At 39.6% G+C, this 15,021-nt stretch overlaps 1 protein-coding gene across 1 annotated transcript in view; it reads right to left on the reverse strand.

Moving 5' to 3' along the window:
* The window catches only part of caska (calcium/calmodulin-dependent serine protein kinase a), a 468,988-nt gene extending 456,941 nt beyond the window's left edge, over nt 1-12,047 (reverse strand). Inside the window, exon 1 of the mRNA XM_043701523.1 lies at nt 11,409-12,047. Within this exon, the coding sequence (XP_043557458.1) occupies nt 11,409-11,467 (59 nt within the window). The 5' untranslated portion in view covers nt 11,468-12,047. The remainder of the gene's footprint in view (nt 1-11,408) is intronic.
* Nucleotides 12,048-15,021: the final 2,974 nt, after the last annotated feature.

The raw sequence follows: 15,021 nt of genomic DNA on the forward strand, positions 1-15,021 counted from the left end.
TGTGCTTTTGTTGTGTTAAATGTCCATGTTAATGACAACTGTTCATTTTAAAAGCCCATTTGTAACAACTGAATGACCAGCTAGGTCATTTAGGAGGTAATTAGGAGTTAAACACATAACTCCAAATTCACAGTAACATCTGGGTCACACAGGCAAGAACAGCAGATTTGCTTCTAGAGAAAAGGAATTCAGTGAACCAGATGGAGTTTAACAAAATCTAGTAGTATTACAGCCACCATTATAGATACAGAGTTTTACATCAGATTTATCTAACTGACCAAATGTAAAAGTTTCCTTGCTGCTTTGGCAGGCCTTGAGCTTGTGACTTGGTTTCCCTGAACATTTCCAGGAACAAAAATACACATTCAAAACTGAACAAATCTTTCCATCTTATCCCCTGATCAGAAACAATTCCTCGTGCAAGCACATTTCATTCTATCCTGATCAGAGTGAAGTCTTAATGTAGGAAGATTTTAGGGAGAGCAAATAAAATCCCACATGATTTTTTAAATGATTGATGAAGCAGATTAGCTTCAGGCAAGAGGGGCTTGGTGATTTTGCCTGTCCTCGGATGCTGCCTGAATTGCTGTGCTCTTCCAGCACCACTGATCCATTTATGTAAATCAGTCTAGTTCTAATCCAACAAAAGGTAAAAACTAACATTGGAAATGAATCACTGAAGTGGCAAGCCTCAGACATCAGAAAGACAACATAAGATGCAGAGCAAACAGTGACAAGAATTATAATGGGTATGCAAATTGAGAGGCACTGAAAAAGTAAGGGTAAAAACAGGGGAAAATGTGAAACAAATAAACAAAGTAAGAGGAGCAAAAACTGAAGTTCTTAAAACTTTAACTGACAAATTGCATCATAAAGGTGCCTGTGTGTGCGTCTGTCTCTCCTAGTAGGATCGTCACTGGACTCTTAATCCAGAGACCCAGCTAATGTTCTGAAGACTCAGGTTCAAATCCCAACTTGATACTATATGGTAGAATTTGAATTCAGTACATTAAAACAAAATCTGGAATTAAGAGCTTAATGATGACCATGAAGCCATTGTCGACTGTCAGAAACCCATCTGGTTCAATAATGTCCTTCAGGGAAGGAAACTGCCATCCTTATCAGGTCTGGCCTACATATGACTCCAGACACACACACAACAAATGTCATTGACTCTTAACTGCCCTCTGGGCAATACAGCCTGGTCACGCCCACATCTCATGAATGAATTAAAAAAAAAGAGAAATGAAGTAGTACATTTTGAAGAAATGTACACACATCCCAAATATAAATACTCTCAATGCCATTGAAAGACAGCAGACAGGGATCTGTAGTCACAATTATGATGACACTTAATGCAGAAACTTTAAAGTGGAGGCCGAAAAATCACACTCAAAATGTGGAATTGGTTTGAGAGAGTTACTGATGAATCACTGGTCAGTAAATAAGTAAAAAGGGAACATGGACTCACAATTAGATGAAGAATAAAAACACTTCAAGTCAGAGATGTACAACACAGAAACACACCTTCAGTCGAACTTATCTATGCTGACCAGATGTTCGAAATTAATATAGTCCCTCTAAATCCTTCCTATTCACATACAGCATTTAAAAGGCATCTGGATGGCTATGTGCCTCCACCACTTCCCCTGGCAGCTCATTCCATACACGCACCACCTTCTGCGTGAAAAAGTTGCCCCTTAGGTCCTTTTTAAATCTTTCCCCTCTCACCCTAAACCGATGCTCTCTAGTTCTGGACTCCCCCCTGCCACCTCAGGAAAAAGACCTTGTCTATTTATCCTATCTATGCCCCTCATCATTTTAGAAACCTCTATAAGGTCACCCCTCAGCCTCTGACACTCTTGGGAAAACAGCTTCAGCCTATTCAGCCTCTCCCTATAGCTCAAACCCTCCAACCCTGGCAATTTCTTTGTGCAGAACATTACCAAAATATGATTTGGAGATGCCAGTGTTGGACTGGGGTGTACAAAGTTAAAAATCATACAACACCAGGTTATAGTCCAGCAAATTTAATTGGGAGCACTAGCTTTCAGAGCGCCGCTCCTTCATCAGGTGGTTGTAATGGCTTATGAAACAACATTAATGCCTGCATTTAAAATGGATTCAGATCATTATGTAGGGAAGATTAAAGAGTACAAATAATAAACAAGGTATTTGGTTCGAAGTAGATTGCTCGGACATGGGCCAGAACTATCATATGATAAACAAACACAAGTGTTGTGTGTTTGTGAATTTTCTACAATTCTTAAAACAATAACATTGGTTTTTAAAAAAATTCTTCCCTCTAGTACCTCAATACCTTAACACAATTTTGGTTCCACATTAATCTCTGGATTAGTGATTTATTCAGAAGGTCCTTGCCAGTGATGATTATTTGATTCCAGTGGCTTCTACACTGAAATGCATTTTGCACGTATCACAAAAAGTCAGAACCTGCACAAATCTGACATTTGAATAGCAAGTTTTGTTTTACAATCCTTGCATTATAATATGAAGAGAAAATTTGCTCAACACAGTTATCCATCCATCAATCTTCAGTAGCAACAAATGCACCCTATCCAACCTATTTCCAAGATTTAACTTGATTGGATTTATTTTGTCACTTGTACAAAGGTACAGTGAAAAGAAGTGTTATCTTGTGTTTTATAGGCAGATTGTACAGTACAAGTGCATCAGGGTAACAGAACAGGATACAAAGTTTCAACTGCCGAGAAGGTGCAGAGCAAGAGCGAGAGCAATAGTAAGATTAAAGTGACCCATTCAAAAGTCTGAGATATGTATCCAAGTACATGATTTCCATATTTTGTTTTCGTTTATTGCCCTCACATAATATGTCTCAATTCACGGTAAAGAGCCACTTCGTATGTGTCAGCATTAATAGTCTACACGAGCTTCCTCCCGCTAACTACCTCTTTCTAGCATGTTCCCGGGAACACACTCTTCTGTGCTCCCACATGCAAGTCTTTCCTTGGAATACACCAATTGGCTTGTTTCAAATACACTACCTAGCAATAAAAGTTGTCTCGTTTAACAGTACAAGTTTTTTTTAGTCCTGAGTCTTGGTCTCCAATCCCAACTCTTCTGGTGCCCCTTCATCTTTGAAAACCCTATTTTGTTCCACCTCTTGCTTCTTTAGCTTTCTTTAATAAGTCCACTTTCTCCATCAGACAGCATTCTTCAGCCTCTGCACAAAAGCACTTACCTTGCTGACGCCAACTCAGTTTGCTAGCTATATGATTTCATTGAGGGAGGACAATCTCTTGCTCTATATAAACTCCCCTACCATATTCATTGCCAGCCCCATAACATTGAATCAGCATAGCAATCACTTGCTGTAATATTTCTCCTTGCACAGCTACACCATGCTACAGTTTTCAATTCAGATTCTTTTTCTATCTGTCCCAAATCATGGAGTCAGAGACGTACAGCATGTAAACGGATCCTCTGATTCATTCATGCTGACCAGGCAACCCAAATTATTTTGTCCTATTTGCCAAGGTTGGTCCATATCCTCTCAACCCTTTCTATTCACATATAATTAAACATTTTAAAAGGCATGTGGATGGGCATGAGCCGCCAACACCTCCTCTGGCAGCTCATTCCATACATGCACCACCCTTTGCGTGAAAAGGATGCCCCTTAGGTCCCTTTTATCTCTTTCTCTTCTCACCCTAAACCTAGGCCTTCTAGTTCCGGACTCCCTGACCCCAGAGAAAAGGACTTGTCTATTTACCTTATCTATACCCCTCATGATTTTATAAACCTATAAAAAAGGTCACCCCTCAGCCTCCAATGCTCCAGGGAAAACAGCCCCAGCCTTTTCAGCTTCTCCCTCAAATCTTCCAACTCTCACAACATCCTTGTAAATCTTTGTGTTTGCCCTTTCAAACTCTTTGGGAGTTTTGGATCTTCCATTTACCTGGCTGTACAATCACTTCTAGGAGGCATACGGCATAGAAACAGACCATTCAGTCCAACTAGTCCATGCTAACCATATTCCCACTTGGCTGCATTAGACCGCACACCGCCCTAAACTTTTCCTAATGGTGTACTTTTTCTTTTAAAAATGTTCTAATTATACTTGCATCCATCACTTCCTCTGGCAGTTCATTCCATACACTAACCACTGTGTAAAAAAAAGGATTGCCCCCCCTGTCCTTTTTAAAACCTTTCTCCTCTCACCTTAGAAGAATGCCTCCTGGCTTGAACTTCTCTACATTAAAGAGGACTACCATTAACTCTTATCACTATTTTATAAACTTCTATAAAAGTCACCCCTCACTCCTACGTCCCAGTGAACAAGAAGTCCCAGCCTATCTTTATAACTCACAACCTCCAGTCCCTGAAACATCCCAGTAAATCTTTTCTGAACCTTTTACAATTTAATAACATCCTTCCTTTAACAGGACAACCAGAAGTGTACTTCAGAAGAGGCTTCACCAACATCTTGTATGACATCAACATGTCATCCCAACTCCTATACTCAAGAGGAGTGAGGTGAGCAATGATGGCAAACATTCTTAACCACCCTATCTACCTGTGATACAGGTTACATACCTGAACCCAGAGGTCATTCTTCTACAATATTACCCAGGGCCCTACCATTAATTGTGCAAGTTCTATCCTTGCTTATTTTACCAAAATATAACACCTCGCATTTATCCAAATTAGACTTCATCTGTCACTCCTCAGCCCAATGACTCAACTGGATAACTTCCACTGTTGGTGTCATCTGCAAACTTAGTAATCATGCCTCCTATATTCTCATCCAAATCATTTATATAAATGACAAAAGTGGACCCAGTACCAATTCCTGTGGAACACCGCTGGTCACATGCTTGTAGTCCAAAAAACAACCCTCAACTATCACCCTCTGTCTCCAACTATAAAGCTAATTTTGCATCCAATTCACAAATTCACCCTGCATCCCATATGATCTATGTTTACTAATTAGTCTACTATGCAAAACATTTATTAAAGGCTTCACTGAAGTCCAAGTAAACATTACCGCTCTGACCTCAAATGGTTTTAGTTACTTCCTCGAAAACACAATTAATTTTGAGAGACACAATTTTCCTTCACACAAAACCATGCTGACTGTCCCTAATCATCCCATGTCTCCAAATGTACACATATACTAATTTCGAGATTCACCTCAAACAACTTCACCACCACTGATGTCAGACTCACAGGTCGTTAGCTCCCAGGCTCCTTCTTACAGCCTTGCTTAAATAAATATACAACATTAGCCACCCTCCACGTCTCCAACAATTGTAGTTATAGATGATACAAATATTTCTGTTAGGGGGCCCACAATTTCCTCTCAACTTCTCACAACATCTTGAGGTACGCTTGATCAGAGATTTAATCAGCCTTTTATATTTTCTAAGCCCTCCAGCACTTCCTCTTCTGGAAGGTGAATGGTTTTCAAAACATCAATATTTATTTGCTCGAGTTCTTTAGCTTCTATTTTTCTCCACAATAAAAACTGGCGTGAAGTATTCTTTTACTATGTCCTGCATCTCCTCAGATTCAACATAAAGATAACCTCATTGATCTTTAAGAAACTCTGCTCTCTCTCTTCAGTTGCTCTTAAATGCACTTGTAGAATCGCTTTGGATTATCATTAGCCTTATCTGTCAAGGATACCTCATATTTCCCTCTTTGCCTTCCTGGTTTCTCTCTTTCAACTCTGATGCAATTGTGCCCAGTAAAAGCATCTGTCTCACCGTACTTATTTCCCCAATGTGACTACAATCTTTGGTGCCTTGAGGGTGCAAAAATGAGCTTCTGTACAGAAGGGATTTGGTCATCCATGTCAGAATCTTAAAATGACCAAATTCATTAGGCCTACTTTTATTCTTATCATTTCTCCAGAACCATCCTGGACTGCAAAGGAATGTAATGTGGTAAAAACAATGACTGCAGATGCTGGAAACCAGATTCTGGATTAGTGGTGCTGGAAGAGCACAGCAGTTCAGGCAGCATCCAAGGAGCTTTGAAATCAACGTTTCGGGCAAAAGCCCTTTGCTTTTGCCAGAAACGTCGATTTCGAAGGAATGTAATGTACCAACTGTCTCTTCAAACTCTTGATTTGATTTATTATTGTCACATGTATATAAGGCTCTCCCTGTACTGCTCATAAAACAAAACGTTTCACTCGGATACAAGGACATACAGATCATAGGGTGCTTAGATAAAGCAAGGTAGACAAGGTTACAGCCGCATCAGAGGTGCACAAAACCAAGATCAACATTAGATTTGAAATTAGAGGTTCATTCAGCAGTCTAACAACAGGGAACAAACTGTTCTTGAACCTGCTGGTGGGGATGTTCAAGCTTCTGTATCTTCTGCCTGACAGCAGAGGTTGGAAGAGTATTAACAGGGTGGGAGGGGTCTTTGATATTAGCAACCTTTCCACAGCAACGGGAGGTGTTGATGGAATCCCGTGATGGGAGCCAGGGAGTTATACAGAAACAGATCCTTCAGTCCAACTCATCCATGTTGACCAGATATCCTCAATTAATCTTGGCTTTTGTGATGACCTGGGCTGTGTACACAAAACTTTACATAGTTTATTATGGTCCTAGGCAGAGCAGTTACTATACCAAGCCATTTTGCACCAGATGGAATGCGTGCATTTGCAAAAGTTGGCAATGATCCTTATGGACATGCTGAATTTCCTAAGCTTCCTGAGGAAGATAATTGTTGTGCCTTCTTGAATCACATTTACTTAGGAGGTCCAGGACAGAATGTTGTTTATTGTCACTCGTAGGAACTTGATGCTCTTGACCCACTCCACCTCAGCTCCATCGATGTAGATAGGGGTTGTGTCCTCCTTCTCCTTACCTCCTGAATTCAATTATCAATTGTTTTGTTTTGCTAACATTGAGAGAGTGTGAGAGAGTGTGAGAGAGAGAGAGAGAGAGAGTGTGAGAGAGAGAGAGAGAGAGAGAGAGAGAGAGTGTGAGAGAGAGAGAGTGTGAGAGAGATTTTGATATCAAGCATGTACTTCCTTCTTGTATACTGACTCATCATTGCTTGATATCTGGCCTACAATAGTGGTGTCATGCAAACTTGTTGATGGTTTTTATACAAAATTTGGCCACACAGGTGAGTACAGTAGGGGTCTAAATGCACATCCGTGTTGAAGATTATTGTGAAGGTGGTGCTGTTGTCTATCTTCACTGACTGCGGTCTGTGGATCAGGAAGCGGAGGATCCAGTTGCAGAGATGGAGCTATGACTTAGGTCCGAGTTTTGAGGTTAGTTTGGTTGAGATTATAGTGTTGAAGGCAGAGCTGTAGTGGATAAATCAGAATCTGACATAGGTATCCTTATTGTCCAGATGTTCCAGAGATAAGTCTAGTGCTAGGGAAATATCTGCTGTGGATCTGTTTCACCAGTAAGCAAATTGCAAGGGATCGAGGCAGGCTGGGAGGCTAGAGTTGGTGTGGGCCATGACTAACCTCTCAAAGCACTTAATGATTATGGAGATCAGTGCCACCAATCATTGACACATATTGCATATTCATTAGTATTGGGATGACAGTGGTCTTCTTGAAGCAGGTGGGAACTTCAGATCGTAGCAAGAGGAGGTTAAAGATGTCAGCGAATACTTCTGCCATCCAGTCTACACATTATTTGAGTGCATGGCAAGGGACTCATGAATTCTGATTGTTGCCACTATCCCAACACAATCACAAGCTCCTTCTCTGTCACTGAGTCAAGACTCTGGAATTCACTCCCTACGGGCATTGTGTGTAAAGCTACAGCACGTAGACTGCAGCAGTTTAAGACAGCAGCTCACAACCACCTTCACAAGGACAACGAATGACAGGCAATAAGATGCTGGCTGGGAGCCAGCAATGCCCATATCCTACAAGTTTTGCTTTATTCATTCATGGTATGAGGGCATTGCTGCTTAGGCCAGCATTTATTGCCCCATCCCAGAAGACAGTTGAGAGTCAACCACATTGCTATCTCATCTGGAGTCACATGTAGTGTAGACTAGGTATGGATGGCAACTTTCTTCCTTAAAAAAAAAAATTAGAAATTAGCGAGCCAGATGGATTTTAGCTGACAACCGGCGATAGTTTCATAGGTATCATCATAGTCTTAAATTCAGATTTTTAAAAAATGGAACTCAAATTCCACCATCTGTCATGGTGAGATTCAAACCCAGAATGTTACCTGGGTCCTTGGATTGAAAGGTCAGGCAGCATCCAGGGAACAGGAGAATCGACGTTTCGGGCATAAGCCCTTCTTCAGGAAGAAGGGCTTATGCCTGAAACATCGATTCTCCTGTTCCCTGGATGCTGCCTGACCTGCTGCACTTTTCCAGCAACACATTTCCAGCTCTGATCTCCAGCATCTGCAGACCTCACTTTCTCCTTGGATTGAAAGGTCTAGCTATAATATCACTAGGTCTTCACCTCCCTTTATAATTATGAGTGATTAAAAACAAACAAGTTGAACTACTATTCATAACCTCAAGAGCCGATATGACTGAGTCAATTTTCCAGTCTCATATCATCCAATTCACAAAGGTCACCTCCAAGCAGATCGGTGATATTGTCCACCTTTACCTGTTTTAGTGCATCTGCTGTTAAAATCCATATCCAGATGCTTCACAAACTCTCGTTACTAATGGACTCCTGGTTAAGTCACCCATCTTCCATTCTTTGTGTCTACATTGTACCAGAAATTAGATCAAGTGCAGGCCACTTTTACCCCTTTTGAGTTGGCTCATCCATACAAATCAATAACAAAATGCCCATTAAAAGTTTCAGACGAGAGTTCTGTCCGTATTATGAAGGAGTCTTTTAGCTAATTATTCGGTTAATGTTTTTTCTATAAAAGACAAAAGAAAAACACTTGGTTGTAATTTTGGGGAAAGAGGTGGATGACCTGCAAGTTTTCACTGATCAACATGTACAAAGCTAACAAACCATAATAATGTATGTCAGTCATTTTGTATGTTCATTTTATCTGGTAAAACCAAAGGCTTTTTTTGTCTTTGAAAGTAAACAGAGGAAAATTTAATCCCTTACAACAAAATACTTAGTTCTAAATGTTCTCCTGATGAAAGGTCAGCGACCTGCAAAGTTATCCGATTTCTCTCTACACAGATGCTGCCTGATTTGTTGAATACATTCAGTATGTGTTTTCTGAAGTATAAAACGAATATGATTCTAAATGCCAGAAGTTGTTTTAGTTGACAAGAGGGACCATTTAAACTATCTATGTTGTCTTTCGATACAAACCTACACTCCTCCATCACAGCATTCAACTTTCTCTTGAAGGATTTTAGAGACTTTGCTTCTGAAATCTGTTATTTATTCATTTGTTCTTATTTGATTTGACAACTTGATGTTTTTTTTTAAAAACCAAACATGACTGAAAATCATTCCAAACTCAAAAGTTAAAGAACGAAAATAGAGTTTAAATAGAACACCTTAAATGCATTTTTATCAAGATGAAGTTTTCCAAAATGCTTCATAGGTACATGATTTTTGAAAAAAAAAGATCTAGAGCAATTTAGCAAAAACTTAGGGTCTTAAAAAGGAGAGGACAGCATATTGAAGATATGAAATGGTTTAACAGAGGAGATCTCAGGTTCTGAGCAGCTGAAGGCATGGTCACAAGTGATGAAATAAAAGAAGTGGTGAATGCACAAGAAGCCAATGTCCATAGTACACAGATTTCTCCAAGGGTTGGAGAACTGGAGGTGGTTACAGAAACACGAGGAAGCAAGACCTTGAAGGGATTTCAATAGAATCATACTTTTATCATTCCTTAATAATGCCGAATACTCTAAGTACTGTATAACTGATGAATGAAAGGCAGCCTGAGTGTAAAATTTTAAAACAGAGTAAAGTAAATATAAACTCCATTGGGAAATCAGAAAGAATGTGATCACAAATTTGTTTTATTGCATATTTACAGCTATTTTGTTATGTCACTGACTATAAATAAAGCAAAAAAAAGTCATTATTATTTCTTGTTAAGACAAGACTCTCTCAAAATATTTATCACATCTGTGGTGGTATCCTCTCAACTATTCATACACAATATTTTCACAAAACAAAACATTCAAAATTAAAGAATTTTTTTAAAAGTATTGCTATATATTTAGAAATTGAAGATTACAATACAATCAGATGAAATTACAGAACAATTAATTTCACACATAACTGAGTGAATGAGCCAGTTGTAAGATATACAAATTTTACAATATACAAGCTCACAAGTCTGAAAAACAAACTTTCAGAAGATTGAATACTGAAAAAAAAAGGGTCATGTTACTGGTGCATCTTTAGATCAATTTGCTTGCAACAGGAAACCTTGATAGATGCAAAAGGTAAGAATGACAACCCTAAAACTACACCCTAAAATTAAACGTATCATAAAGACTGAGTTTTTTTTTAAATGACAATTTCAAATGAAACATTGTATTTGACCATTTACTTTCAACTACAAATATTTGAAATTTATCTGTCAACACTATTTTGATTACCTAACAGGCCCAAAAAAACCCCCACCGTTTGAATTAAATAAAAAATAAATATTTCTCACAAAAATTCTAAACAAATGAGATACAAAAGTGCTATTTTAATAAACATGCAGAAAGCAACGTCCTGCATAAGTATTTTAAAATAATTAAGAATACAAATAACAAAAACCCAACCTACAAGAAAGAATTTTTTTCCAAATATTTATCCAGATAATGAAAATCTTCTTGCACATTGGAAAAATGTTCTGTTCGTTATTTAACAGAAAAATCACTGCATCAGAAAGACTGCTTCGCGAGAGCATCTTTGCTCTCACGACTCGAAAATTGATCTTCGGCTCGGCTTAAGAAAATGGATACAATGTTAAAATGATAAACTTTCTGAATCAAAATTATAACATTAATACAGATGATAATTAATGCTAATTTCTTGGTTTTGCGGGAAACAAACGAAGCTACTCATTATTTCCTGGACGAATGCCTGACGCTTCGCTCCTTCAAAAGAAGGCACCGTATCCTTCAGATGCTAGAGCAGCTTTATCAATATTTCAATTTCAGTTCAAACATTAAAAAGTAATAAATGTCTACAATGGGCTGTACCACTTGTACAAAATTGTAGCAAATAAACGGAGTTGTTCCAGAACGCATAGGGCTGATTTCTAAACGTTATTTGCTTAAATTCACTTCCAGAATTATTTTCGTTATTATGCAAAAAAGCCAAATAAATCCCTCGGCCGTATCCTGTAATCCATTAGAAACAGACGGAGGGCCTGTCCTGTAAATCCACGAATGAAACCACAACCCTAAACCATAATATTCTGGTTGCAGTTGCTTTCTACTTTAAATCTACATATATTTTTTAAAAAAACACTTACTTGCCAATCACTTCACACAGCTCATACACATCTTCAAACAGGACGTCGTCGTCGGCCATAGTCGATAATTAAAATCTGAATTTTGAGAGGGAATTCAAAGTAAAAAAACTCCCTCCAATGGGAAAATTGATTTTTTAAAAAAAAACAAAACGTTTCCCGTATAACTCAGTTAAAGAATTCAAGACACAAAGAAAAAAAAAATTTCCAGACAGCGGCGAGCGAAACGAAGACTGATTGATAGTGAAGCAGCCGGGTAAAGCAGGCTGCTGGGCTACGCTTGGCGCTGCCCTCCTTCTGGCGACCCCACCTTCTCTTTCTCACTGCCTTTTTAAAAAAATAATCCACAGTCCAAGGCTTCTGCTCTCGAAATGTAGCTGCTCCCTGGAAATCCAGGCCAAAACCCAGGAATAATTTGCGATGAAAGAAAGAAGGTCTTAATATATCACAATCGGCACTCCTTAGACCATGTTAACACTTCTCCCTGCCGCGCCGTACGCTGTTGGTGTCGGCCCGTCCCCTGTCGGTGCGCCGTTCAGTTTCAGGCGGCGGCGGCGGTTGGTCAGAGGAATAACCACCAATCAACGCCCGCTCGTTTGCTGCCTGCACTCTTGGCTGCGTCAGCACCGAGCTCGCGGCGAGATGGAGGTACCGTATCTGCGCGTGCGCGGGAAAGCAAACCATCCGTTGCCGGCCCAGTGCTGAGCATGCGTTAACCTGGATGCCTGCAGCACCTGCGTGTAGCACGCGTGCGCGCGGCTGGCTTTGCTGCTGGGGTTGGCAAATACCACCTTGTCAACAGTGTACACCTCAAAATGTCAGGTTCTAACCCAAACAAAAGAAACCGTGCTCATCGTTCTAAAATAGACAACCTGGTTTGAGTACATACTTTTGTCTTAAAATGGTTTATTGTATTACATGTCTTAGTTGACGAATAAACGGGAGTGATGTAGATTCAGTTAAATATAGTACCGAAAAGCCAACGGCTACTACCTTGCCCTTCCAGGCCTTCGCCATCACCCAATTTAATAATTTTAATATTATCCTGGGCAATTTCTGTATTCTAGGCCGCATCAATGTCAATTCTTTCCCCCCCAAGATCTCTGCTGCCTGAACCGTACACATATCCTACCCGCGCTGACCTATATTGTCTCCTTGTTCCTTAATTTCATCAGCCTTAAAATTCTAACGTATTTAAATCCAATCTTGCCTCTCCCATCCATCTGTAAAGTCACTGTTGTAACTCAGGTAATGCAGAAGCCAAATTGCGTAGTCCACTCTGTGATGCTGACAAGATTGCCTATTTCTAGTGTTGCTACTGGACCGATAAATATCACCCAGGACCTTTTGTATTCATCAATGCTGTGTGCGTGTCGCTGGCGAAACTAGTATTTATTCGCCATGCCTAATAGCGTAAAGCGGGGGGATCGTGAATCGCTACAGTTCTTGAGGTGAAGGTACCACCCTGCCCCACCCCGTGCTGTTTGAAAGAGAATTCCACGTTTTTGACTTACTGACAGTAAAGGAGCCATCAGGATTATCTGTTATTTGGAGGGGAACTTGCAAATTGTGGGTATTTCCATGTATTTGCTGCCCTTGTCCTTCCCTGTGGTAGAGGTCACGGTTTTGAAGATGCTTTAGTCCATATTATAAGTGGTATACACTGATGTCACTGAGCATTAATGGGGGAGGAAGTGAAGCTTGAAGGTGATGGATGAGGTGCCAAACAAGCAGGTCACTTTATCCCAGATATCGTTAATCCTCTTGACTGTTGGTACAGCTGCACTTAAGAGGCCTTCTTATGGCACTGTGGTAGTGTCCCTACCCCTTGACTAGGTAGCCTAGATTCAAGTCCCACCTGCTTCAGAGGTGTACAATAACATCTCTGGATAGATTGATGAGAAAATTTGATTGGAACTGCACCTATCCAGGTAAGTGGAGAGTATTCTATCACACTCTAATTGTGACTTCTAGGAATTGATAGGCTTAGGGAGACATGAGGTGAAAAGAATTATAAAGTCAGAGAGTCATACATTACATGACTCTTCAGTCCAACTCGTCCACACCAACCAAGTTCCCTGAACTAAACCAAATCCACTTGCCTGTGTTTGCCCATATCCCTCTGAACCTTTCCTAATCATGTGCCGATATAGGCTAATAGGGTCACACAGCATGTAAACAGACCCTTCAGTCTAACATTCTTAGCATCTGATCTGCTCCTACAGCCACAGAATTTATATAGCTGGTCTAGTTCAGTTTCTTGTTAATGGTATGTTGATAGTGGAGTATTCAGCACAGATGATGCCGTTGAATGTCAAGGGGAAATGATTAGATGAGTGATCTCCAACCTTTTTAAACACAAGAATCACTTTTTGAATTTACCCTGTAGAAAATATAAAACAAAAAGTTTATTTTAATGCTATATAAATTTAAAACTAAGTACATATAACTTTTCATTCTGTCATTACTCATCAAGTCTCAGTGTGAAACCTGTGTCTGCACATTATATGCCAGTGCCTTGAAGTCTGGGTTGTACTTTGAAACTGCTTGTCATATACAGTCCATATCTGTGAGGCAGGTGCAAAATTTGGACTTCATTCTTATCATTTGAGAGAATGCCACCTCACAGAGTTATGAGGAGTCAAACTAATCTTTCATATTAAAAGCACAGGAGTGGGTAATTTTTCAGTTTATGTCTTTTGATCTGACTTTCAACATCATTTTCCCAGTAATTATCTCCATATTAATTTCATTGCTTTGTAAATCAAACATCTAATGAAACTTGGTAGCCATCTACCAATGTCTGCTTGAAGGAATAAGTTGAGACAAATACGATGGTTTGTTCCATCACACTTAATTCCTGAAATCATATGTTGAATTCTTCTGCTAATTCCCTCAGATGTGCACAGAGGCATTTTGGGTAAAAGCAATTTTTCGTGTACTTTTGCCTAGTATTTTCTCCATGCTGGGGAAGTGTTGCAGCGTACGTTTTATTTGGGATAACCACAGACCCAATTTCAATTTGAACGGCTTCACAACCTTAATTGTGTATGCTAGGACTCTGTTCTTTCCATGCAGTTAACAGCTCATTTACTTTTGACATTATGTCTATAAGGAACGAGAAGAAAAGTAACCATGTATTGTCTGACAGCTCCTTGCACACTGTATTCCTTAATTTAAGAAAAGTAATGATTTCAGGGAACAGATCTAAAAAATCTTTTTAGGATGTTCACTTGACTTAACCATCTCACATGGGAATCTAGACATAGAACCGTAAAAAATAGGAGCAGGGATAGTTCATTCAGCCCTTTGAAGCTGTTCCGCCATTCAATATGATCATGCTGATCATCTAATTCAGTATTCTGTTCTCACTTCCTCCCAGAATCACAATTATTATGGTGCAGAAGGAGGCCGTTTGACTCATCATGCCTCCACTTGTTGTATTATTTAGTGCCAGTCTCCTGCCTTTGCCCCATATCTGTGCACACCATTTCTATCAAAATAACCACCAAATGTCCTCTTGTATGCCTTAATTAAATCTGCCTCCACCACATTTTCAGGTACTGCATACCATACCCTCACTGTGTGAAAATGTTTTTTTTTTCTCATGTTACCC

Source organism: Chiloscyllium plagiosum, chromosome 12, assembly GCF_004010195.1.
Source record: "Chiloscyllium plagiosum isolate BGI_BamShark_2017 chromosome 12, ASM401019v2, whole genome shotgun sequence".
Taxonomy (NCBI): domain Eukaryota; kingdom Metazoa; phylum Chordata; class Chondrichthyes; order Orectolobiformes; family Hemiscylliidae; genus Chiloscyllium; species Chiloscyllium plagiosum.